The sequence below is a fragment of the Oncorhynchus clarkii genome, chromosome 2 (assembly GCF_045791955.1).
Source record: "Oncorhynchus clarkii lewisi isolate Uvic-CL-2024 chromosome 2, UVic_Ocla_1.0, whole genome shotgun sequence".
NCBI classification, from domain to species: Eukaryota; Metazoa; Chordata; class Actinopteri; order Salmoniformes; family Salmonidae; genus Oncorhynchus; species Oncorhynchus clarkii.
In genome coordinates this window covers 6,743,003-6,766,907 of record NC_092148.1, presented here as the reverse complement: position 1 = coordinate 6,766,907, position 23,905 = coordinate 6,743,003, and the positions used below count along the sequence as shown (strand labels likewise).

Below are 23,905 nucleotides of genomic sequence, written 5' to 3'. Positions count from 1 at the left end.
TTACCTCAGTTTCAAAACTACAATCAGCATTCTACTGGCTTGGTCTCTCTTCAGTCTTTGGCTGTAGATTGTTCCTGCTCGGGTCCTCTGAAAAAAAGCACCCTATGCAAAACATTACCAACCATACGAGCATGAAAAGGCAATACTTTCTGGCAGGTGTTAATAATTGGATATGTAGGAGGGTGAGCCGGTCAAGGATCGATTCAGACAAGGTGGTCTATTGTATGACAAGTGACAGTTTAATTATGAGTAAAGATATCTGGTACAACGTATACGGGCCATTTCATTCGGTTCTTAAGGAACCAGCAGAAAAGAAGCGCAGATAACAGAGTGCACATGTCTCATATACAGAACAGAAAGTAGGTTGATTCTAGAAGATCGGGTCTTCGGGTTGGTTCAGGCTGAGGTGTAGTCTTCTTGGATTGGCCCTGTTGGGCCGTCCGTCATCCCTCTGAGTCTTGTTCTTTGTCACACAATGTTCAGCTAAAAAGGAGATTAGGTGTGTGCGCTGTCCTCAGTCACACAATGTTCGGCTAGAAAGGAGATTAGGTGTGTGCGCTGGTTTCTGCAAGTCAAGGCTGTCTCTTCCTCCCAATGTGTGGGTGTATGTCTTATCTGTGTGTCCTCGGCAGTTAGTGTGTGTAATGTGTGTGTGCTGTGTGTGTGGGTGTGGGAGCTATCCTGTATGGGACCTAACATGTTTTACTGTGAAAATACGTTGTCTCAGTTATAGCAATGTAATAGCAGTAGGCTGGTCACCTGCATAAGAAATAGCACTTCCTTACAAATCCCTCTCTTCACGTCTCCCCAGAGACGTGACACAACCTAACTATATCCAGACACAAAAAGAAAACTTTTCCCAGAAGGAAAAGTTTTGTGATTCCCTCTCTTCACATCTCCTAAGAGATGTGACATAAACTAGGCTAACAATTACAAAGTTTAAAATACCTTCATGTTCTCCATTCGATCCCACTATGTACTAGATTGGCTACCAGCCACCTAGGAACTTGCAACCCTCATGTCAAAAGAGAACAACAGCTCATTCAAAAACAGAACAAAAGAAAATGATGTGAAATTTAAGCCCCCCTTTTTGACACCCACTAGGGTGTCACTCATTATCCCTTATTTCAGCAGTCATAGCATTTCATGAAAAGAAAAAACAAAACCTAGTAGGCACTCTCAATCTCATCCTCAAATTCGGGCAGGTCATTAGCAAGCAGAGGAAACATCTGGGAAAGGGGGGAAGGGTCAATAGCTCTAGAGATAACCCTAGTGGTGAGGGAACGGATACATGGAATGCAACAGCATCCACAGAGAACCAAAATGGCCGCGAACACCGAAATGGAGACCAAAATGGAGGAGACCAGGGTTTTATATTTACCAAAGGCACTCATCCAGGAGTCCCACATTGAGGTATCAATCCCAGAATGAGATTTCATTTTACCATTAAGAGTCCTCAAACCTTCTAGGGCTACGGTCAAGCTACCATCACTAGCAGTGTTATTAGGGATGAAAGTACAACACTGTTCACCAAACACAATGCAAGCTCCACCTTTCTCTGCCGGTAGCATATCCACTGCAATGCGATTCTGGAATGTATTCTATCCACATTTTTATTAACAGTGCACCACCAACAAATGGAGGACTCAAACCCAGCTGCCACCTGATCCACCAACTTGTACTCGTCAGGAACTCCCCTTGGGACTCCAATGGCGTCTATGTACGTCGGATCACCACTAGATGGGGTGGTGGCACGCCTGGAACGTCCCCTCCAATATTCAGGGTTCACCCTCTGGACCCTAAGGATGAGGTCTCCAGCCTCTGTAGGGTAGATAGAAACAGGCAAAAGGAGAGTAACAAGTGCACAGCTTCCAGTAGTATTGGAGGGTAATTTATCAAACAGGACAGTGTTGCCACACCACCACCTCACATCTGCTCTGGATATTGGCCTGAAACTCCCAACAATGTTGATTGTATCCAGACACCAATTCCCAGGAACCTGTCCCACATTAGTACCGCCTCCCGTCATTTTGACACAGGTGAAATGTACCCTGGCAACCTTGTTGGAAAACAATGGTTTCCTAGCAGTAGATTTAGTCATGGGATAGACAGCATCCCAGGCAGAGCAATTACAACTGGGGTTATCCATAGTCATTAATGGGATTAAACATGTTAGAGTCACATCTGTAACAGACTTCTTAAAACACGGTATGATGCAAGCAGCACAACACATCAATAATACAAATACAAGAATTAGGGTCAGAAATCCAGTAACCACCATACCAGTGTACTTACCAAACCAGGCTCCCAACCAAAAGAACAGTCCAGACTCCTCCACCCCCGCCATGGTCCTCATCTCAGCAGATAGTGCACCAAGCCCATTAAAGGCCTTAGCTATACCACCATCTGGAGTGGTGTTATTAGGAATATACGTGCAACATTGTTCACCGAACATCTTGCAGACTGTCTGGCAACCCTAGATGTGGCCTCAAGCTGTTCAGACAGACCAGTGAGTGCATCACGGGGGTAATTCACAAAACGCTGTTGATTATAGTAGATATAACTGATCCATGCAGTCTGTCTAGCATCCACTATGGCTGGACCTATAATAGGTAGTAAGTGCCAGAGTCCATCATTCCTACCCAAGGCCTGAAACTCATGAGGAACCCCCACTGGCACTCCCAACAGGTTAGTGTGTATGTCAACTACATCTTCTGTCCATGGAGCACTACATCTATGTCTCCCATGGGATGGAATGTTTTCAGGTCCCCTGGATACAGAACCCAACAGCTGTTCAGAAGTAACATCAACAATGGTCAGTGGAATTATCAAACTGGTCAGAGCACACGTACCTTGCCAGTCTCCTCTAAGAATGGGTCTCAGTACTCTTTTGGGTCCACATATTCACCACACATCAGCCAGACCACTAGTTTGGTTTAGGCCTGTAACTGGCCAAGTGGCATAAATGGTTATGTTACTGCTGCAATCAGCTTCAGGCAATCTCCCATAGTCCATGCCACTACCTGTACCCGTGATGCAACTGTAATTGCCCCCATATGCCTTAACACCCCAAGGGGCCCAGTGAGGAGGTACTGTAGGAAACACAAGGCTCAAAGAGGAACAGAGGGTTGAATTGGGCTGAACCTGGTAAAAACCTCTCAGAATACACAACCACCCCTCTCCTTCTCCTATAGCAAATGGGTGTGTAGCCAGAACAAGTCTAGCATGACTACAAATAGTGCAGTCCTTTCTTCTCAGGGTTTTAGCTGTGTACCTCATATAAGACAGCCACAAATTGTCCCTACCATCAAAACCAGTCTCAGTGCCTAATTGATCAATAGCTGTGTAGTCTCTAACATTAATTACCTGAATGGGATTTTTTAACACAGTGGTGGTAGGTGGCAGGTTCGGTCCAGGGGTGGTAGAGGAGTGTGTCTGGCCCTGGTTCGTCTGGGACCTCTGGTTTTGGCAGCTCCCTAATAGAAAACACATCCATCGTGTCTGTCCCGGTCCTTTGTAGTCCGAGGGTGTAAGTGCCTGCATCAGAGAGCTTAATAGTTTTGATGGTTAGTAGGATTTCATCACCTTTACAAAGTTCAACAGTGCTACCAGGTTTTCCCCATATGATGGAAAACCTATCCACCTTTGTGGGATCCCCTATGCTATAAGAATACCCTCTTCTCCAATCCTAGAATTGTCCCAAGTTGGTTATCATGTAATCCCCATATGGACACCCTCCCCCATTACACAGGTACACTGACACTCCTGTAAAGCCCCACCCTCTCCCAGAGAACACATCACTAGCAAGAGCCAGACACATCTTCACTTCTATGAACAAAAACAGGGGTGACAGGACAGGGAGGGTTACTTCATTCGAGAGATGGCCCCCGGAATCCTGTTAATTCCAGTTCTCCTCTCGAACACTGTTTATTGTTCGACAGTGTCATGTGTCCTACCCTCCCCCGTGCGATATGAATCCGGGTAGCTCTTTCAGCTAGCTGTCACCAGGAGTCCTTGTATGGTCCCCCCAACAAGCCTCTGGGACTGGATTGAGTGACTTCACCTGTAGTTCACCTGTAATGCATAAAATCCTGGACATACAGGCTTGGTTAACAAACAGTTTCTCATATGTTTTATCTGATTATATCTTTAGTTTCTTATCCAGTTCGCCCCATCCTATCCTAGACCACAATTTACCCATCCCCCTTTTGATACCTGGCTCTGCCCAGGTAACAACCTTACCTACTCTAAATAATGACTTAGGTAAGATTAGTATATTATCCTTCTGTTCTGACATTATCATGTAGGAGCGCCCCTTTCATTTTCCACATGTCCAATTATCCCTTTTGTCTCCACTCAGTAACTGTTATCTACACATTCTGTTATCTTTGCTCGTCCTGGCTCCCTTTTCAAACTTCTCCTCTCTGCTCTCCAACCTTCAAGGTCTCTGCAGTGCAGGGGAGGGCTCTTCTGTCTGCCTTTTCCCCTTATCTGTCTGTAGCTCGTTTTCTCATGTTTCCAAATTTGAACTAAATGTCTCACTGTTTGGCTTTATCTAAACTCATGGATTTTTTTTTTTTTTTTTTTTTAGAAAAACATGTCTATGGTGGCACTTTCTAAAGTCCTTATATAGGTTAATTAAACCCCACTATAATTAATTTACCTTAAAAATAAAAATAAAAACAAACCGTATTACCCATGACCACAAATTAAATATTCAAATGGCACCCCCTATATACAGGTGTTAAAACCAAACACAAATATCTAAATTTCTTCCCTGCCCTGTTGGCTCAAAATATGTCCCAAATACTTAACATGAGTCTACCATAAATAAAACTTATCCTAGCTAAATTTTCACACCACGTTCATCAGAGAAAATATATTGACACTATAATGTAAATTTCACTGCATTTTTGTATTAAATTACCTTAATATCAGTATTACAAATTACCCTAGATTCTCCATCCAAATGGCTTTCCAATGAGGCTGATCAGACCACAAAGGAAAGTTACAATGGAGGTCATAAGTCATACCACCTTCCCTGTGTTTGATTACCAATTTCAAACCAGTTGTAACTTTAGTTAACGTCAACCTGCTCCGCCACAGGAGTGCCATCTGATGCACTGTCCAGCTAGACCAGTCAGGACCAGTCTCTGCCACTAAATTCTTCCACGTCCATTTATTATACCCCCCTTCTGTCATGTACCACACTGATCTAGACCAACTGATTGCATGAGTACCATAACCGCCACCTGGGCTTCCAATAACACCCCAGGTAAGTATAACAGTGGTAGTAGCGTTAGGCGGGATACACAGAGTAGCTGACCTAATCAATTCTGCAGTACACTCAAAGTCATTATTCTGAACTTGACGTTTAGACAGAACATGCGTATCCGAGAATATTGAAGCATTGGTGATGTTTAGCTGGGTAGTCTGTTCCTGGTCAGTGATTATACGCTGGGCTGCCCATATCATTACTCCCAATGTCAAAACAACATTGACTATAATTAGGACAAACAATGGGCCAGAACAACCCAGTCTTTCCCATGGTCTCCTAGCCCTTCTAGCCCATGGTGCTACTCTAGTGTCCCTATCATCTGAGGATGGGAGTCTCCTCCACATGATCAGACGGGAGGGATGTCAGAATTTGAATTCGAATTGGATGTGAGTAAATCACTTCTTACTTCAGCCAGAGTTCTGGCAGGGGTTGGGGCTGGTGTACAATGTGTCAGGTGGTGCCAAGGTGCGCCTAATTTACCTTTGACCTGGACTGAGTGTGAAGTAACCTCCTTCACTTCGTACGGTCCAGTCCACCTGGGATCAGCCCACTTTCTCTTGTGGACCTTGATCCTTACCCAGTCCCCAACTTTTACCCTTGGTTGTTCCGGGACGTCAGTCAGCTCCCTCTCTGCGACACGGTGTATCTGTTTGGAGAGAGCTGCAGACAATTCCGTCAATTTCTTCACATAGTCAGACATCCCTATTTGGTGCACATCAAGAGGGGGCATATGACCTCCCTCTCTTGGTGGCCCTGGCATTACTCTACCTGTCATTATTTCATGGGGTGAAAGATGTGTCCCTGCACCTGGTGAGGACCTCATGGCCATCAGTGCCAGGGGCAGGGCTTCCACCCAGGTCAATTTGGTCCCTGCACACACTTTAGCTATCTTAGCTTTCAGATTTTGATTACAGCGTTCCACAAGGCCCTGCGATTGCGGCCTATACACAGAGCCAAACTTGTGTGTAATGCCAAACCTCTCCTCCACCTGTCTTAGGTGCTGATTTGACGTGTTTTTTTTTAGAAATATTTTGTACACTCTTTGGATATACTTAGCCCGTCACTGGCTCGTGCCAGTGATGTATTCTTAGGAGACACTATTACTCGTACTCTGTCTTAACTCAGAGCCTCTCCGTCATATATCCAGAATTTTAAACAATAATGTTTTAATGATTAAACACGAGCCACCAATTCAGGAAATGATTATCAACATAAACTATGTTTTAACAATTTGGATAATAGATTTTTTTTTTTTTTTTTTTTTGAATTTAGGAAATACTTTGCTCACAATAATTTTAAATAATGGTAATAATATCAGGGACTTGTGAAACGCCGTTTACATTTAGTCTATAGTCAACACACAAATATTATTACATGGACATAGTTTTAAACACAATTGTTCAATTAGAACATCTTATTCTATGACATCACACATTAGTACATTTATCACATTCATTCTGGCCACAACACAAAGCGGACTTTTCAGTCCAACATATCTTAATCATACATTAATCTATTGTAGACACCTCACCGGACACTACCAGCTATTGGATTTTAACCTCACCGGACACTACCGGCTATTGGTTCTAAAACACTAATTGGATTTATCTTTTGCAGATGAATGATCGAATCATACTCAGATGTTAATGATAAAACTGATCACGCCCTTTTTCAGACGCCCGAACGAATATCACTTATACATAGAATATAATCCTGGTCACATCAATACTCAATAATAGACCACCTTACCAGACACAGCTGGACCGGTCACTAGCCGGACTATCGGTGAAAATCTATCCTAGACTATATTATTTATTCCTTACTGGTGTCTGCCACCAGACCGTTCACAGCCGGACTATCAGAATATTCTATTAATATTAGGTCTACTACTAAATATCCCTTACCGGTGTCTGCCACCGGACCGTTCTCATGCCGGACTATCAGAATATTCTAACTACTACTCATCCCTTACCGGTGTCTGCCACCGGACCGTTCTCATGCCGGACTATCGGGATATTCTAATTACCACATATGTTTACTTCACTGTCAATTTCAAGTCCATTATTTACGTAAAATTTACACAAAAATTCTTACCCACACTCGGTACTACTGATCGTAATTTGGTATGACTATTCGACAATATGCAAAGTTTGATAAAACAGGTTTTGCTTACCTTATTTTGTGGTCGACCAGAGATCAGTTTCCCGAGTTGAGCAGAATTGTTGTCCACCCCCGAATGGTTTTCACCTGTCCTCCGGGAACCGTCCTTTCACCAACTCGCCCCCTCACACCCACATCAACCACTCTGGACTGGGTCGTTACTAACCATCCTCTGCTACCAAGTTTCTGTTAATAATTGGATATGTAGGAGGGTGAGCCGGTCAAGGATCGATTCAGACAAGGTGGTCTATTGTATGACAAGTGACAGTTTAATTATGAGTAAAGATATCTGGTACAACGTATACGGGCCATTTCATTCGGTTCTTAAGGAACCAGCAGAAAAGAAGCGCAGATAACAGAGTGCACATGTCTCATATACAGAACAGAAAGTAGGTTGATTCTAGAAGATCGGGTCTTCGGGTTGGTTCAGGCTGAGGTGTAGTCTTCTTGGATTGGCCCTGTTGGGCCGTCCGTCATCCCTCTGAGTCTTGTTCTTTGTCACACAATGTTCAGCTAAAAAGGAGATTAGGTGTGTGCGCTGTCCTCAGTCACACAATGTTCGGCTAGAAAGGAGATTAGGTGTGTGCGCTGGTTTCTGCAAGTCAAGGCTGTCTCTTCCTCCCAATGTGTGGGTGTATGTCTTATCTGTGTGTCCTCGGCAGTTAGTGTGTGTAATGTGTGTGTGCTGTGTGTGTGGGTGTGGGAGCTATCCTGTATGGGACCTAACATGTTTTACTGTGAAAATACGTTGTCTCAGTTATAGCAATGTAATAGCAGTAGGCTGGTCACCTGCATAAGAAATAGCACTTCCTTACACAGGCCCATTTACCTATCATCAAAAATAAGTTCCTCTTTATGCAACCACTCGCAACTCAGTGACATTTTGGGAATGGTATAGGCCTAACTGACCAAATTCATACAGTAGGCTTTGTTATGACGATGTTATGAATAACATTCAGACAGGTCCTAGATATTATTATCAAATAAACAAAAACGAGTTGTTTCACAAATTTACAGAGTTCCGCAGATGTCTTGTTGCCTACTCAGGAAAGACGCGTCATTGCCATCTTTCCCACCTTCCTTTGATTGTTTTCTTAATTCAGGGGGGCAGGATCCAAACGCGGTAGATGGATATTGAAAATGGAAGGAGCAGCGACGCGCACTGTGATAACGTCTACAAGCAGCAGCACGGACAACTTTTCCACCTCCACTCTGGTTTACGACAGGCAGTTTCTTCGCACTGCTTCGGGGCTCCTCGTTTTCGCAGAAATAGTAAGTAGTCAAGTTTCAACGTTCAAAATGTAGGCTACGGGATACGCATAGTATACATCGTCCAAATAAATGCTTATTTGCGTGTTACTTCTCGACGATGCAACAACAATATGACATAATAAAATATAAGAATACGAACATAAATTAAATGGCTCAGTAGAATAAAATAAACATTTTATAGTAGCATAAATATAATTCAAGAAAGCACTATTTACAGTATAGTCCAATATTTACACGTGTATTGGAGAAGGTGGGAATGGGGGGCAGTGTATAAACTGTGGCTGGGGTGTGTGGGGTCCTGGATGATGCTGCGTGACTTCCTCAGGCACAGTTTGGGTGGGAGCACGGTCCCATGATGTACTGGGCTGTCTTCACCACCCGGAGGGCCTTGTGGTCATAGAAGCAGGCAACCTGTCCGGACATTCTTGATGGTGCAGGGGCATCATGATGTTGTGGCGTCTTGACAAGAGTTGTGGTGGTGTTGGTCCATGACATGTCCTCAGTGATGTGGACGCTGAAGAACTTAAAACGAATAACTTTCTCTACTGCAGTCCGGTTGATGTGGATCGGGGCATGTTCCCACCTCTGCTTCCTGAACTTAACAATCAACTCCTTTGCTTTGCTGACTTTGAGGGATAGGTTGTTGTCATGACACCACAATGCCAGTTCACATACCTCCTCCCTATAGGCTGACTCGTTGTCGTTGGTTATCAGGCCTATAACCGTGCTGTCGTCAGCAAAGTTCATGAGGGAGTTGGTGTTGTGCAAAGCCACACAGTTGTGGATGAACAGGGAGTACAGCAGAGGACTGAGGACACCCCTGGGGGGCCCCTGAGTTAAGAGTCAGTGTAGAGGAGGTGTTGTTGCCAATCCTCACAGCCTGTGGTCTACCCCTCAGGGAGTTCAGGATCCAGTTGCAGAGAGTGATGACCTAACTGCAGCACAAACATATTTGTGTCCAAGTTCAATATAATAATTTATTGAAATCACTATGGCTTTTACCATCTTTCTCACAATAACTGCCATCAGAATTCATGGAGGGAATCAATACTGTATGACCTGCATGATGGTTTATCACAGATGGTGGCATGACACTGTCCTGAACACTGCACTGAAGTGAAGGTTTAATTATTTAACATTGTTCAAGGAAATGTAACTGGAGAAAATGAACATAATGTCAACCTACTTCCTGTAATATAGGCTACTTCCTGTAATATATGCTTCTTCCTGTAATATAGGCTACTTCCTGCATGGCCAGGCATGACTCCAACACCATCATTAAGTTTGCTGATGACACAACAGTGGTAGGCCTGATCACCGACAACGATGAGACAGCCTATAGGGAGAAGATCAGAGACCTGGTCATGTGGTGCCAGGACAACAACCTCTCCCTCAACGTGATCAAGACGAAGCAGATAATTGTGGACTACAGGAAAAGGAGGACCGAGCACGTCCCCATTCTCATCGATGGGGCTGTAGTGGAAAAGGTTGAGAGCTTCAAGTTCCTTGGTGTCCACATCGCCAACAAAATAACATGGTCCAAGCACACCAAGACAGTCGTGAAGAGGGCACGACAAAGCCTATTCCCCCTCAGGAAACTAAAAATATTTGGCATGGGTCCTGAGATCGTCAAAAGGTTCTATAGCTGCACCATCGAGAGCATCCTTACTGGTTGCATCACTGCCTGGTATGGAACCTGCTCGGCCTCCGACCGCAAGGCACTACAGAAGTTAGTGCGTATAGCCCAGTACATCACTGGGGCCAAGCTTCCTGCCACCCAGGACCTCTATATCAGGCGGTGACAGAGGAAGGCCCTAAAAATTGTCAGACTCCAGCTACCCTAGTCATAGACTGTTCTCTCTGCTACTGCACGGCAAGCGGTACCGGAGTGCCAAGTCGAGGTCCAAAATGCTTCTTAACAGCTTCTACCCCCCAAGCCATGAAGACTCCTGAACAGCTAATCAAAGGGCTACCCGGACCCCTCTTTTACACTGCTGCTTCTCTCTGTTTATAATCTATGCATAGTCACTTTAACTCTACCTACATGTACATACTGCCTCAAATACCTCGACTAACCGGTGCCCCCACACATTGACTGTACCGGTACCCCCTGTATATAGCCTCACTTGTTATTTTACTGCTGCCGGTTAATTATTTGTAACTTTTATTTTCTCATTTTTACTTAACACTTCTTTTTTTCTTAACTTCTTAAAGCATTGTTGGTTAAGGGCTTGTAAGTAAGCATTTCCGTGTAAGGTCTACCTACACCTGTTGTATTCGGCGCATGTGGCAAATACAAATTTGATTTGATTTGAGCAAATGCATTTAAATACACAATAAATTAGACACCACCAGAGTACAGCCATATCCGACTATGTGTGCATCCCAAGTGGCACCCTATTCCCTGTATAGTGCACTACTTTCTACTGGAGCCCTATGGGCCCTGTTAAAAAGTAGTGATCTATAAATGGAAAAGGATACCATTTGGAATGCTGGCTATATGCTTCCCTGTCCCCTCAGGTGTTTGGTCTGCTGGTATGGATGCTGATAGCAGGGACGGAATACTTCCGTGTGTCTGCCTTTGGGTGGGTCATGTTTGTGGCCATCTTGTACTGGGTCCTGACGGTCATCTTCCTCATCATCTACCTGACCATGGCTTACAACAGGATCCCTCAGGTCCCCTGGACAACTGTGGTACGACACATACTACGACACATAATACAACAGCACATTATTTGAAACTTGAGTGATTGAGGTTGTTTATTATAAATCTAGTAATTGAATAATTGTGGACTATTTATGTAACAGAAAACCAATGGAGTTAACTGCCTTGATGGTTTTGGGGGAGAGAGCAAATAGATGAACCAAGTCTTTATGAATGTGATCAAATGAAACCATTCTATAATGTGTACTACCCAACAGTATCTGAGACAGCCAGGAATCCTGTTGTTGTCATTCTACAGGGTCTGTTCTTCAACAGTAGTGCTACAGTGATGTATGTGGTGTTCTACAGGGCCTGTTCTTCAACAGTAGTGCTACAGTGATGTATGTGGTGTTCTACAGGGTCTGTTCTTCAACAGTAGTGTTACAGTGATGTATGTGGTGTTCTACAGGGTCTGTTCTTCAACAGTAGTGCTACAGTGATGTATGTGGTGTTCTACAGGGTCTGTTCTTCAACAGTAGTTCTACAGTGATGTATGTGGTGTTCTACAGGGTCTGTTCTTCAACAGTAGTGCTACAGTGATGTATGTGGTGGCAGCAGCAGTGGACGCAGCCTCAATCAGCCATGCTGTTAAGGGACGCCATAACTACAACTGCTGGGTAGCATCCACAGTAAGAAAACCACCTTAGAACTCCCAGACAGACATTTAAATCACGCCAACTGTGAAAATATACCACAAATATGACTGAGTATTTATGATTACAGCGATATTAAATTATACAATATTAAAATGCCAAATATATGCTTACAAGTCAGATAAGAGAGGTATGATTCCACTGTGTACCATCCAAAATGCTATCTATTTGGTCCATTTAAGCCTACTCAACTCATACTCAGTATTGTACTGAATTTTAATGTTTTCATCCGTCTGTTTTTCAGTTCTTTGCCTTCCTGGTCACGCTCTGCTATGCAGGAAGTACATATTTAAGTTTTAAATTCTGGCGCTCGAGGGATGAGGAACAATAACCAATCACAAAGGACAGCTAAAGTATATCCGTTATGGAATGCATGAAGGACCTTGAAAAGTACACATGGTTAAGTGTAATAACCACTCCTTCCCTTTGGAAGACATTTCTCTTTTCTCTGTTATATTTCTGTTATTTTAGAGTTATGGTGTGTTTCATCTGTTGGAATGACAGAGCCTGAACCTCAGTGATGCTTTTACTTCTTATGCACTCATGAGTTTAAAAAAAAATACATTTGGATGAAAATGACTGAAGCTAACAAAGTGGCTATTCCATTTTTCTGAAGCTGGAGATCAAAGCTTTAACTCCAATATTAAAATGGATTGGACAGTAATGTTGTCCCACACTAGATGGTGCTACAATACAAGGCTAAGAAACAGGGCTGATGAAGAACATTACAGTCAATTCTCTTTTTGATCATTCAAAAAAATGTATCATATACGAATAATACATTTCACTAATAGGAGTCAGCTACACTGAACAAAAATATAAACGCAACATGCAACTATTTAACAGATTTTACTGAGTTATGGTTCATATAAGGATATCAGTCAATTGAAATAAATTCATTAGGCCCTAATCTATGGATTTCACATGACTGGAAATACAGATATGCATCTGTTGGTCACAGATACCTTAAAAAAAAGTAGGGACGTGGCTTAGAAAACCAGTCAGTATCTGGTGTGACCACCATTTGCCTCATGCAGCGCATCACATCTCCTTTGCATAAAGTTGATCAGGCTGTTGATTGTGGCCTGTGGAACTTCAATGGAGTGGGACAAAAATCCAAGATGGCGTAGCAGTCAGCCGTCTTTGTCTTGTCGTGTCCCGTGTATATATATGTTTTTCTTTGTATATATTTCGTATATATCTGTAATATTTTTAACCTCAATTTCAGCATACTCCTGCAACCCGCCTCACCCAATGTGGTATGGATCTGCTATTTTCTATACTTTAGAACCGGAACCCCCAACAGAAGCTAGCCAGCTAACTAGCTAATAGTCAGTTAGCCACTGCTAGCAGTCATCAGCTCACCTCAGCCCGATCAACTCCCACCAGTCTGCACAGGGCGATTCAACCCAGAGCATATCAGACTGCTTTTTTCTCTACCACATCTCCACATCTCTGGATTCCTACCGCAAGCTCAGAACCTTTTCACTTGGATCATCACAGCTAGCTAGCTGCTATCCGAGTGGCTACTCCTGGCTAACGTCTCTGTCCCGAAGCAAGCACAGTTAGCCTGGAGCTAGCCTCGTGCTAGGCCCATCTCCCGGCTTGTTGAAGAGGTCCATCAGCCACTTCTTGGGCTACAATAGCTATTTTGCCAATTGGCCTGGACCATTTTACTGCCTACGCAGAGCCCTGCCATCCCGACTGGTCTGCCGACGTAACCGTCCAAGGGCGCTTCAACAGACTATTCCGTCGCGACGTCCCCCTAAGGCCTTTCTGCTAGCTTGCTAGCCCCGGCCCGCTAGCTGTCTGAATCGCCGTGTCTCCAGCTCGCCTAGCTACTCACTGGACCCTATGATAACTCAGCTACACATGCCTCTTCCTAATGTCAATATACCTTGTCCATTGCTGTTTTGGTTAGTGATTGTCTTATTTCACTGTAGAGCCTCCAGCCCTGCTCAATATGCCTTAGCTAGCCTTTTGTTTCACCTCCGACACATGCGGTAACCGCACCTGGTTTAAGTGGTGTCTTTAGAGACAAAACCTCTCTCATCGTCACTCAGTGCCTAGATTTACCTCCACTGTATTCACATCCTACCATACCCTTGTCTGTACATTATGCCTTGAATCTATTCTTCTGCACCCAGAAACCTGCTCCTTTTACTCTCTGTTCCGAAAGCACTAGACGACCAGTTCTAATAGCCTTTAGCCGTACCCTTATCCTACTCCTCCTCTGTTCCTCAGGTGAATGGAAAATGGACAGAGTGAAGAATGAAACTCATATAGACTGGAATAGGAGAGGAAAATGTTAAAGAGTGAACAAGTAAGAGAGACCCACACAGATGGTGTGTGAGAGAGGAAGGCACACACACACACACACACACACAAATCTATTCTTCCACGCCCAGAAATCTGCTCTTTTTTCTCTCTGTTCCAAACGCACTAGACGACCAGTTCTTATAGCCTTTAGCTGTACCCTTATCCTACTCCTCCTCTGTTCCTCTGGTGATGTAAAGGTTAATCCAGGCCCTGCAGCACCTAGCTCCACTCCCATTCCCCAGGCGCTCTCATTTGTTGAATTCTGTAACTGTAAAAGCCTTGGTTTCATGCATGTTAACATTCGAAGCCTCCTCCCTAAGTTTGTTTTATTCACTGTTTTAGCACACTCTGCCAACCCGGATGTCCTAGCCGTGTCTGAATCCTGGCTTAGGAAGGCCACCAAAAATCCTGAAATTTCCATCCCAAACTATAACATTTTCCGACAAGATAGAACTACCAAAGGGGGCGGAGTTGCAATCTACTGCAGAGATAGCCTACAGAGTTCTGTTATACTATCCAGGTCTGTGCCCAAACAATTTGAGCTTCTATTTTTTTTAAATCCACCTTTCCAGAAACAAGTCTCTCACCGTTGCCGCTTATTATAGACCACCTTCAGCCCCCAGCTGTGCCCTGGACACCATATATGAACTGATTGCCCCCCATCTATCTTCAGAACTCGTACTGTTAGGTGACCTAAACTGGGACATGCTTAACACCCCAGCCGTTTTACAATCTAAGCTTGATGCCCTCAATCTCACACAAATTATCAATGAACCTATCAGGTACAACCCCAAATCCATAAACACGGGCCCCCTGACAGATGTCATCCTGACCAACCTGCCCTCTAAATACACCTCAACCGTTTCCGTTCTTCACTGCCTCATTGCCTGTGTTCGTAATAGGTCTGCGGTCAAACAACCACCCCTCATCACTGTCAAACACTCCCTAAAACACTTCGGCAAGCAGGCCTTTCTAATCGACCTGGCCCGGGTATCCTGGAAGGATATTGACTTCATTCCGTCAGTAGAGGATGCCTGGTTATTCTTTAAAAGGGCTTTCCTCACCATCTTAAATAAGCATGCCTCATTCAAAAAATGTTAAACCAGGAACAGATATAGCCCATGGTTCACTCCAGACCTGACTGCCCTTGACCAGCACAAAAACATCCTGTGACGTACTGCATTAGCATCGAATAGCCCCCGGGATATGCAACTTTTCAGGGAAGTTAGGAACCAATATACACAGGCAGTTAGGAAAGCTAAGGCTAGCTTTTTCAAACAGAAATTTGCATCCTGTAGCAAACTCCAAAAAGTTCTGTGACACTGTAAAGTTCATGGAGAATAAGAGAACCTCCTCCCAGCTGCCCACTGCACCTAGGCTAGGAAACACTGCTACCACCAATAAATGCACGATAATTGAGAATTTCAATAAGCATTTTTCTACGGCTATGCTTTCCACCTGGCTACCCCGGTCAACAGCTTTGCACCCCCCACAGCAACTTGCCTAAGCCTCCCCATTTCTCCATCAACCAAATCCAGATAGCTGATGTTCTAAAAGTGCTGCAAAATCTGGACCAATACATATCAGTTGGGCTAGACAATCTGTACCCTCTCTTTCTAAAATGATCTGCCGCAATTGTTGCAACCCCTATCACTAGCCTGTTCAACCTCTATTTCATATCGTCTGAGATCCCCAAAGATTGGACAGCTGCCGCGGTCATCCCCCTCTTCAAAACGGGGAGACACTCTTGACCCAAACTGTTATAGACTTAAATCTATCCTACCTTGCCTTTTAAGGTTAACAAACAGATCACCGACCATTTCGAATCCCATCGTACCTTCTCCGCTTTGCAATCTGGTTTCCGAGCTGGTCATGGGTGCACCTCAGCCACGCTCAAGGTCCTAAACGATATCATGACTGCCATCGATAAAAGACAATACTGTTCAGCCGTATTCATTGACCTGGCCAAGGTTTTCGACTCTGTCAATCACCACATTCTTATCGGCAGACTCAAAAGCCTTAGTTTCTCAAATGACTGCTTTGCCTGGTTCACCAACTACTTCTCAGAGTTCAGTGTGTCAAATCGGAGGGCCTGTTGTCCGGACCTCTGGCAGTCTCTATACATCAATGATGTCACTCTTGCTGCTGGTGACGCTCTGATCCACCTCTATGCAGACGACACCAACTACACCAACTACAAATACCTAGGTGTCTGGTTAGACTGTAAACTCTCCTTCCAGACTCATTAAGACACATTAAGCACCTCCAATCCAAAATTAAGTCTAGAATCGGCTTCCTATTTCGCAAACAAAGCATCCTTCACTCATGCTGCCAAACATACCCTCGTAAAACTGACCATCCTACCGATCCTTGACTTCGGCGATGTCATTTACAAAATAGCTTCCAACCCACTACTCAGCAAATTGGATGCATTCTATCACAGTGCCATCCGTTTTGTCACCAAAGCCCATGTACTACCCACCACTGCGACCTGTATGATCTCGTTGGCTTGCCCTCGCTTCATATTTGTCTCCAAACCCACTGGCTCCAGGTCATCTATAAGTCTTTGCTAAGTAAAGCCCCCCCTTATCTCAGCTCACTGGTCACCATAGCAGCACTCACCCTTAGCACACACTCCAGCAGGTGTATTTCACTGGTCACCCCCAAAGCCAATTCCTCCTTTGGCTGCCTTTCCTTCCAGTTCTCTGCTGCCAATGACTGGAACGAATTGCAAAAGTCACTGAAGCTGGAGACTCATATCTCCCTCTCTAACTTTAGAGTCTAACTTTTTTCATCAGCTGTCAGAGCAGCTTGCCGATCATTGCACCTGTACATAGCCCATCTGTAAAAAGCCCATCCAACTATCTCACCCCCATATTTTTATTTATTTATTTGTGCTCCTTTGCACCCTAGTATCTCTACTTGCACATTCATCTTCTGCACATCTATCACTCCAGTGTTTAATTGCTAAATTGTAATTACTTCGCCACTACGGCCTATTTATTGCCTTACGTCCTATTTATTGCCTTACGTCCCTAATCTTACCTCGTTTGCACACACTGTAGACTTTTCTATTGTGTTATTGACTGTATGTTTGTTTATTCCATGTGTAAATCTGTGTTGCATTGCTATGCTTTATCTTGGCCAGGTCGCAGTTGTAAATGAGAACTTGTTCTCATCTGGCCTACCTAGTTAAATAAAGGTGAAATAAAAATAAAATCTAATAATAAAAATGACTTTGTGGAGTTGCTGGTTATTGGCAGGAACTGGAACACACTGTCGTACATGTCGGTGCAGAGCATTCCAAATCTGCTCAATGGCTGACATGTCTGGTGAGTATGCAGGCCATGGAAGAACTGGGATATTCTCAGCTTCTTGGAATTGTGTACAGATCCTTTCCACATGTGGCAGTGCATCATCATGCTGTAACATGAGGTGAAGGCAGCGAATGAAGGGCACGACAATGGGCCTCAGGATCTCGTCACGGTATCTCTGTGCATTCAAATCGGCATCAATAAAAATGGAATTGTATTCGTTGTCCGCTTATGCCTGCCCGTACCGTAACCCCACCGCCACCATCAGGCACTATGTTCACAACATTGACATCAGCAAACCGCTCATCCACATGACTCCATACACGTGGTCTCCATCTGCCCGGTATAGTTGAAATCGGGATTCATCTCTTTCTCCAGTGTGCCAGTGGCCATTGAAGGTCAGCATTTGCCCGGTATAATTGAAACTGGGATTCATCTGTTTCTCCAGTGTGCCAGTGGCCATTGAAGGTCAGCATTTGCCCACCGAAGTCAGTTACAATGTCAATCTGCAGTCTGGTCAAGACAGTGGTGTAAAGTACTACTAGTAAAAATACTTTAAAGTACTACTTATGTCATTTTTTTGAGTATCTGTACTTTACTATTTATATTTTTGACAACTTTTACTTCACTACATTCCTGTACTTTTGATACTTAAGTATAGTTTAGCAATTAGCATTTCGTTTTGATACCCTATCAAAAAGGTTATAAAAAATAATTTTAGAGTTTTACTCAAGTAGTATTTTACTGGGTGACTTTCACTTTTACTTGAGTCATTTTCTATTAAGTTAACTTTCATTATTACTCAAGTATGACAATTGGGTACTTTTTCCACCACTGGGTGAGAACGACGAGCACACAGATGAGCTTCACTGAGACGATTTCTGACAGCTTGTGCAGAAAGTTTTTGGTTGTGCAAACCCACAGTTACATTAGCTGACCCTCTTACCTGGCTCAGACAATCCCGCAGGTGGTGGAGGTCCTGGGCTGGCATCGTTACATGTGGTCTGCGCTTATGGGGCTGGTTGGACGTACTGCCAAATTCGGAGGCGGCTTATGGTAGAGAAATTAACATTAACCTCTGGCAACAGCGCTGGTGGACATTCCTGCAGTCAGCGTGCCAATTGCATGCTCCCTCAAAACTTGAGACATCTGTGGCATTGTATTGTGTGACAAAACTGCACATTTTAGAGTGGCATTTTATTGTCCCCAGTGCAAGGTGCACCTGTGTAATGATTAGGGATGCACCGGTACACAGTATGTTGTCTAACCGTTCGGAATGCCCCCTACAGTTCAATACGCACACGTGAACCTCGGAATTACGATATGCCTGTCATTTTCCTACAATTTCCAAAACTTGCTTATTGCGCTGCAGATTACACGCACGTTGTACATTGAGATCCACAGAACCAGACACGCAGTTTGTGAACAGGCTTGGCATGCAACTGCTTGGGGTTCCAGGATGTTAAGGGTCTCCTGAGGGCTGACAAACTTTACTCCACATGTCTCAAAATGTGGCAACTGCAGTGACCGCAACCCCCCCCCTTAAACAACCAATGGACTATTTGCAATGACACCTCAGTAGGTAACCTCCCTAAAGGGGCCCCATGAAGAGATGGGAAACTAAAAACAAATATTATCTCAGCTCCACCGTGACAATGGCGAGTGCTAGTGAGACAGAGAGAAGCAAATTTGAAGAGGCACTGCCGTCTTTTCAAATCCGCTGTGTGGGAACATTTTGGATTCAGCATTCAATACGATGATGAGGGTAAGAGGACCGTAAACAAACAAAGTAAAGTCTGCAAGCATTGCTTTGCCACTGTCGGCTACTCGAGTGGAAACACTTCTAACAAGATGTGTCATTTACGTCATCATCACCTGGCCGTATCCCTTGCAGGTGGAGCTGGAGCAAGGAGAGTCCACTCGTTAGCGAAAACAACAATCTCTCGCTGCTGTCTTCCAACAACAATTTGCGACAAATTCATAAAAACATTAAGAATTAACGAAAGCAGTGGGAATATTCATAGCCAAAGATTTGCATCCCTATTCAGTGGTTACCGACTCAGGATTTCGTCACCTGGGGATTTTTTTTTTTTTACCGCGCTACAATGTCCCCTCGCTCACACATTTCAGCAGCAAAGTAATTGCCAAACTCTATGAAACATCACAGAGAGAAATTTAAAACAAATTGACACAGACACCCTATCTAGCTCTCTCCACTGATAATTGGACCACCCGAGCAACTCAAATCTACCTCGCTGTGATGGTTTACTATGTACTGGATTGGGAGATAAAGAGCTACGTGTTGCAAACTCGTCCCCTGTATGAGAGTCATACAAGCGCACACTTTTCTTAAATATAAACATACCGAAACCGTACCTTGGCCCACAAACCATGAGACATACCAAACCGTGGGCCAGCTGTACCGGTGCATCCCTAATAATGATCATGCTGTTTAATGAGCTTCTTGATATGCCACACCTGTCTTGGCAAAGGAGAAATGCTCACTAACCAATGTAAACAAAACAAATTAGAGAAATAAGCTTTTTGTTTGTTTGGAACATTTCTGGGATCTTTTATTTCAGCTCATGAAACATGGGCCCAACACTTTACATGTTGTGTTTTAAATGTTATATTTTTGTTCAGTGTAGATAGTGTAGTGTTTTTGACAAGTTTTCATTCTACTGTACATCATTTGAAATGTTGCCCAGGTTGTGCTTTGTGATGCCTTGAGGGTCCAATACAGGGGGATACATTTACTCAGATTAGTGATTCTGGTCTGAAAATACAGTAGTGAAGCAGTAGTCAAGCTAACATTTTAGACTCTATAATAAGCTATAATGTAGCATTGTTCATGGTTTAACAACTATAATTTAAAAAATCACACATCATTTCTTTAAGATTTGCAGGCATCCCATTGCAGTATCATCCACATTACACTAAATGCAAATAGCAAAATCCATATCATTTTTGCCCCATTTAAATCGGTGGCTGTTCCTCAAATTGGCTCAGATTTACTGGATCTAAGACAATGTTTTAAGGATGTTTCAACTTATTCCGTAAAACAAAGACAACATATTTTTTTTCCTAATTTCATTCTATCTCACCAAAACTAGTTAAGCAGCTTTGACTGTTGAACCATCCATATACTGTATAAACCACATCTATCAAACTGTCTAATCTAGAACAACAACACAGTTAAAGCTGCAGTCTGTGATACGCCACAAAGTGGTGTCTCTCCCCACCACTTGTTTTGGTATACAGCTGAACATTGAACAGCTTCCCAAATCTCAGATTGTAACTTTAACTTAAACACTATGCAGCCTGTCATGCAATGCCAGGCTAGAAGGAGAGCAGACTTCATAGACAAAATGTTTGATGTTATGAATGGGTATGGCAGATATACAGTTGAAGTCGGAAGTTTACATAAACTTAGTTTGGAGTCATTAAAACTCGTTTTTCAACCACTCCACAAATGTCTTATTAACAAACTATAGTTTTGGCAAGTCGGTTAGGACATGTACTTTGTGGATGACACAAGTCATTTTTCCATCAATTGTTTACAGACAGATTATTTAACTTAGAATTCACTGCATCACAATTCCAGTGGGTCAGAGGTTTACATACACTAAGTTGACTGTGCCTTTAAACAGCTTGGAAAATTCTAGAAAATTGTGTAATGGCTTTAGAAGCTTCTGATAGGCTAATTGACATAATTTGAATCAATTGCATCAATTGAATCAAATACACCTGTGGATGTATTTCAAGGCCTGCTTTCCAACTCAGTGCCTCTTTGCTTGACATCATGGGAAAGTCTAAAGAAATCAGCCAAGACCTCAGATTTTTTCTTTAGACCTCCACAAGTCTGGTTCATCATTGGGAGAAATTTCCAAACACCTGAAGGTACCATGTTCATCTGTACAAACAATAGTGCGCAAATATAAACACTGTGGGACCACGCAGCCGTCATACCGTTCAGGAAGGAGACTCGTTCTGTCTCCTAGAGATGAACGTACTTTGATGCGAAAAGTGCAAATCAATCCCAGAACAACAGCAAAGGATCTTGTAAAGATGCTGGAGGAAACCGGTACAAAAGTATCTATATCCACAGTAAAACGAGTCCTATATCGACATAACCTGAAAGGCCGCTCAGCAAGGAAGAAGCCACTGCTCCAAAACCGCCATAAAAAAGCCAGACTACGTTTTGCAACTGCACATGGGAACAAAGATTGTACTTTTTGGAGAAATGTCCTCTGGTCTGATGAAACAAAAATAGAACTGTTTGGCCATAATGACCATCGTTATGTTTGGAGGAAAAAGGGGGAGGCTTGCAGGCCAAAGAACACCATAACAACCATGAAGCACGGGGGTGGCAGCATCATGTTGTGGTGGTGCTTTGCTGCAGGAGGGACTGGTGCACTTCACAAAATAAATGTAATCATGAGGAGGAAAATGATGTGGATGTATTGAAGCAACATCTCAAGACATCAGTCAGGAAGTTAAAGCTTGGTCGCAAATGGGTCTTCCAAATGGACAATGACCCCAAGCATACTTCCAAAGTTGTGGCAAAATGTCTTAACTTCACTAGGGTAGGGGGCAGCATTGGGAATTTTGGATGAAAAGCGTGCCCAAATTAAACTGCCTGCTACCCAGCAGGAAAATGCTTGGCATTGCTTTTAGGGGGAATATTTAGATCGGACCAAAGAAAACTGTACTTTTGTCACTGACACAAAGTTCAACAAAGGCCCCAAAAGATGCTGCATATTAGTCCATATTAGTCTGTGGTTGTGATTCCGGTTGGACGCACTGCCAAACGATCTAACGATCAAACGTTTTAGAGAAATAAGGAACATTTCTGGGATCTTTTATTTCGGCTCATGAAACATGAAACCCACATTTCACATGTTGCATTTTTTTTTAATTGTTGAGTGTAAAGTAGTTAGGTCACATAAAGATGTATGTAATTCATATGAATGAAATCATCAACATGTATTGATCACATCTTTACTAATGCTGCAGAAATGAACTTTAAAGCAGTATCCAAATCCATGTGATATAGTGATCACAATATAATAGCCATATCTAGGAAAACCAAAGTTCCAAAAGCTGGGTCTAATATAGTGTAGAAGAGGTCATACAATACGTTTTGTAGTTATTCATATGTTGATGATGTAAAGAATATTTGCTGGTCTGTGGTGTGTAATGAGGAGCAACCAGATACTGCACTTGACACATTTATCAAATTGCTTATTCCAGTTACTACTGAGCACGCACCCATTAAGAAAATGACTGTAAAAACTGTTAAATCCCCTTGGATTGATGAGGAATTGAAAAGTTGTATGGTTGATAGGGATGAGGCAAAAGGTATGGCAAGTAAGTCTGTCAGCCCAACTGATTGGCAAACGTACTGTAAATTAAGAAATCCTGTGACTAAGCTTAAGAAAAAGAAACTATACCATGAAACAAAGATAAAGGATATAAAGAATGATAGTGAAAAGATTTGGAGCACCTTAAATGACATTTTGGGGGGAAAAGCCAACACGGCTCCATCATTCATTAAATCAGATGGCTCATTTATCAGATAACCCACTGATATTGCAAACTACTTTAATTACTTTTTCAGATAAACAAACTGAGGGATGACATGCCAGCAACAAACGCTGACACTACACATCCAAGTATATCTGACCAAATTATCAAAGACAGGAATTGCACTTTTGAATTCTGTAAAGTCAGTGTGGTACATTTTTTTTATTGTTGTCTATCAACAATGACAAGCCACCGGGGTCTGACAATCTGGATGGATAATTACTGAGGATAATAGTGGACGATATTGCTACTCCATCAATTTAAGCCTACTAGAAAGTGTGTGCCCTCAGGCCTGTAGGCAAGCTAAAGTCTTTCCACTACCCCAGAATAGTAAAGCCCCCTTTACTGGCTCATATAGCTGACCAGTCAGTCTGTTACCAACCCTTAGTTAACTTCTGGAAAGAATTGTGCTTGACCAGATGCCGGTGCGGTAGGTAACTTAGTGGTTAGAGTGTTGGGCCAGTATCTGAAAGGTTGCTGGATCGAATCCCCGAGCTGACACGGTAAAAATCTGTCATTCTGCCCCTGAATAAGACATTTAACCCACTGTTCCCTGGTAGGCCGTCATTGTAAATATGTTCTTAACTGACTTGTCTAGTTAAATATTTGTATTTTTTAA

General features: G+C 43.2%; 1 protein-coding gene and 1 long non-coding RNA gene across 3 annotated transcripts; one reads left to right on the top strand and one right to left on the bottom strand.

Moving 5' to 3' along the window:
• Positions 1–218: 218 nt before the first annotated feature.
• LOC139420024 (uncharacterized) lies at positions 219–7,786 on the bottom strand. Its single transcript, XR_011635472.1, has 2 exons — positions 7,452–7,786; positions 219–5,938 (listed from the first exon to the last, which is right to left on the bottom strand). It is a non-coding gene; the product is annotated as an uncharacterized lncRNA (long non-coding RNA).
• A 755-nt stretch (positions 7,787–8,541) lies between these two features.
• On the top strand, positions 8,542–12,415 carry LOC139379003 (CKLF-like MARVEL transmembrane domain-containing protein 8). 2 transcript variants are annotated; one of them, XM_071121713.1, is made up of 4 exons: positions 8,542–8,710; positions 11,231–11,404; positions 11,924–12,043; positions 12,312–12,415. In XM_071121713.1, the coding sequence occupies exons 1-4, from the start codon at positions 8,579–8,581 to the stop codon at positions 12,396–12,398; spliced, it is 513 nt and encodes a 170-aa protein (XP_070977814.1). In that variant the 5' UTR covers positions 8,542–8,578; the 3' UTR covers positions 12,399–12,415. The 2 variants fall into 2 exon arrangements, 1 of the variants encoding a protein (XP_070977814.1); XR_011628355.1 differs by lacking the exons at positions 11,924–12,043; positions 12,312–12,415 and adding an exon at positions 11,674–11,812 and having other exon boundaries at positions 9,949–11,404.
• Positions 12,416–23,905: the final 11,490 nt, after the last annotated feature.

Bases quoted from the DNA above. Each gene is read 5' to 3' on its own strand.
- LOC139379003 (XM_071121713.1), top strand. From the start codon at position 8,579: ATGGAAGGAGCAGCGACGCGCACTGTGATAACGTCTACAAGCAGCAGC. The intron at 8,711-11,230 runs GTAAGTAGTCAA...CTGTCCCCTCAG, and splicing joins TCCTCGTTTTCGCAGAAATA to GTGTTTGGTCTGCTGGTATG. The intron at 11,405-11,923 runs GTACGACACATA...GGTGTTCTACAG, and splicing joins AGGTCCCCTGGACAACTGTG to GGTCTGTTCTTCAACAGTAG.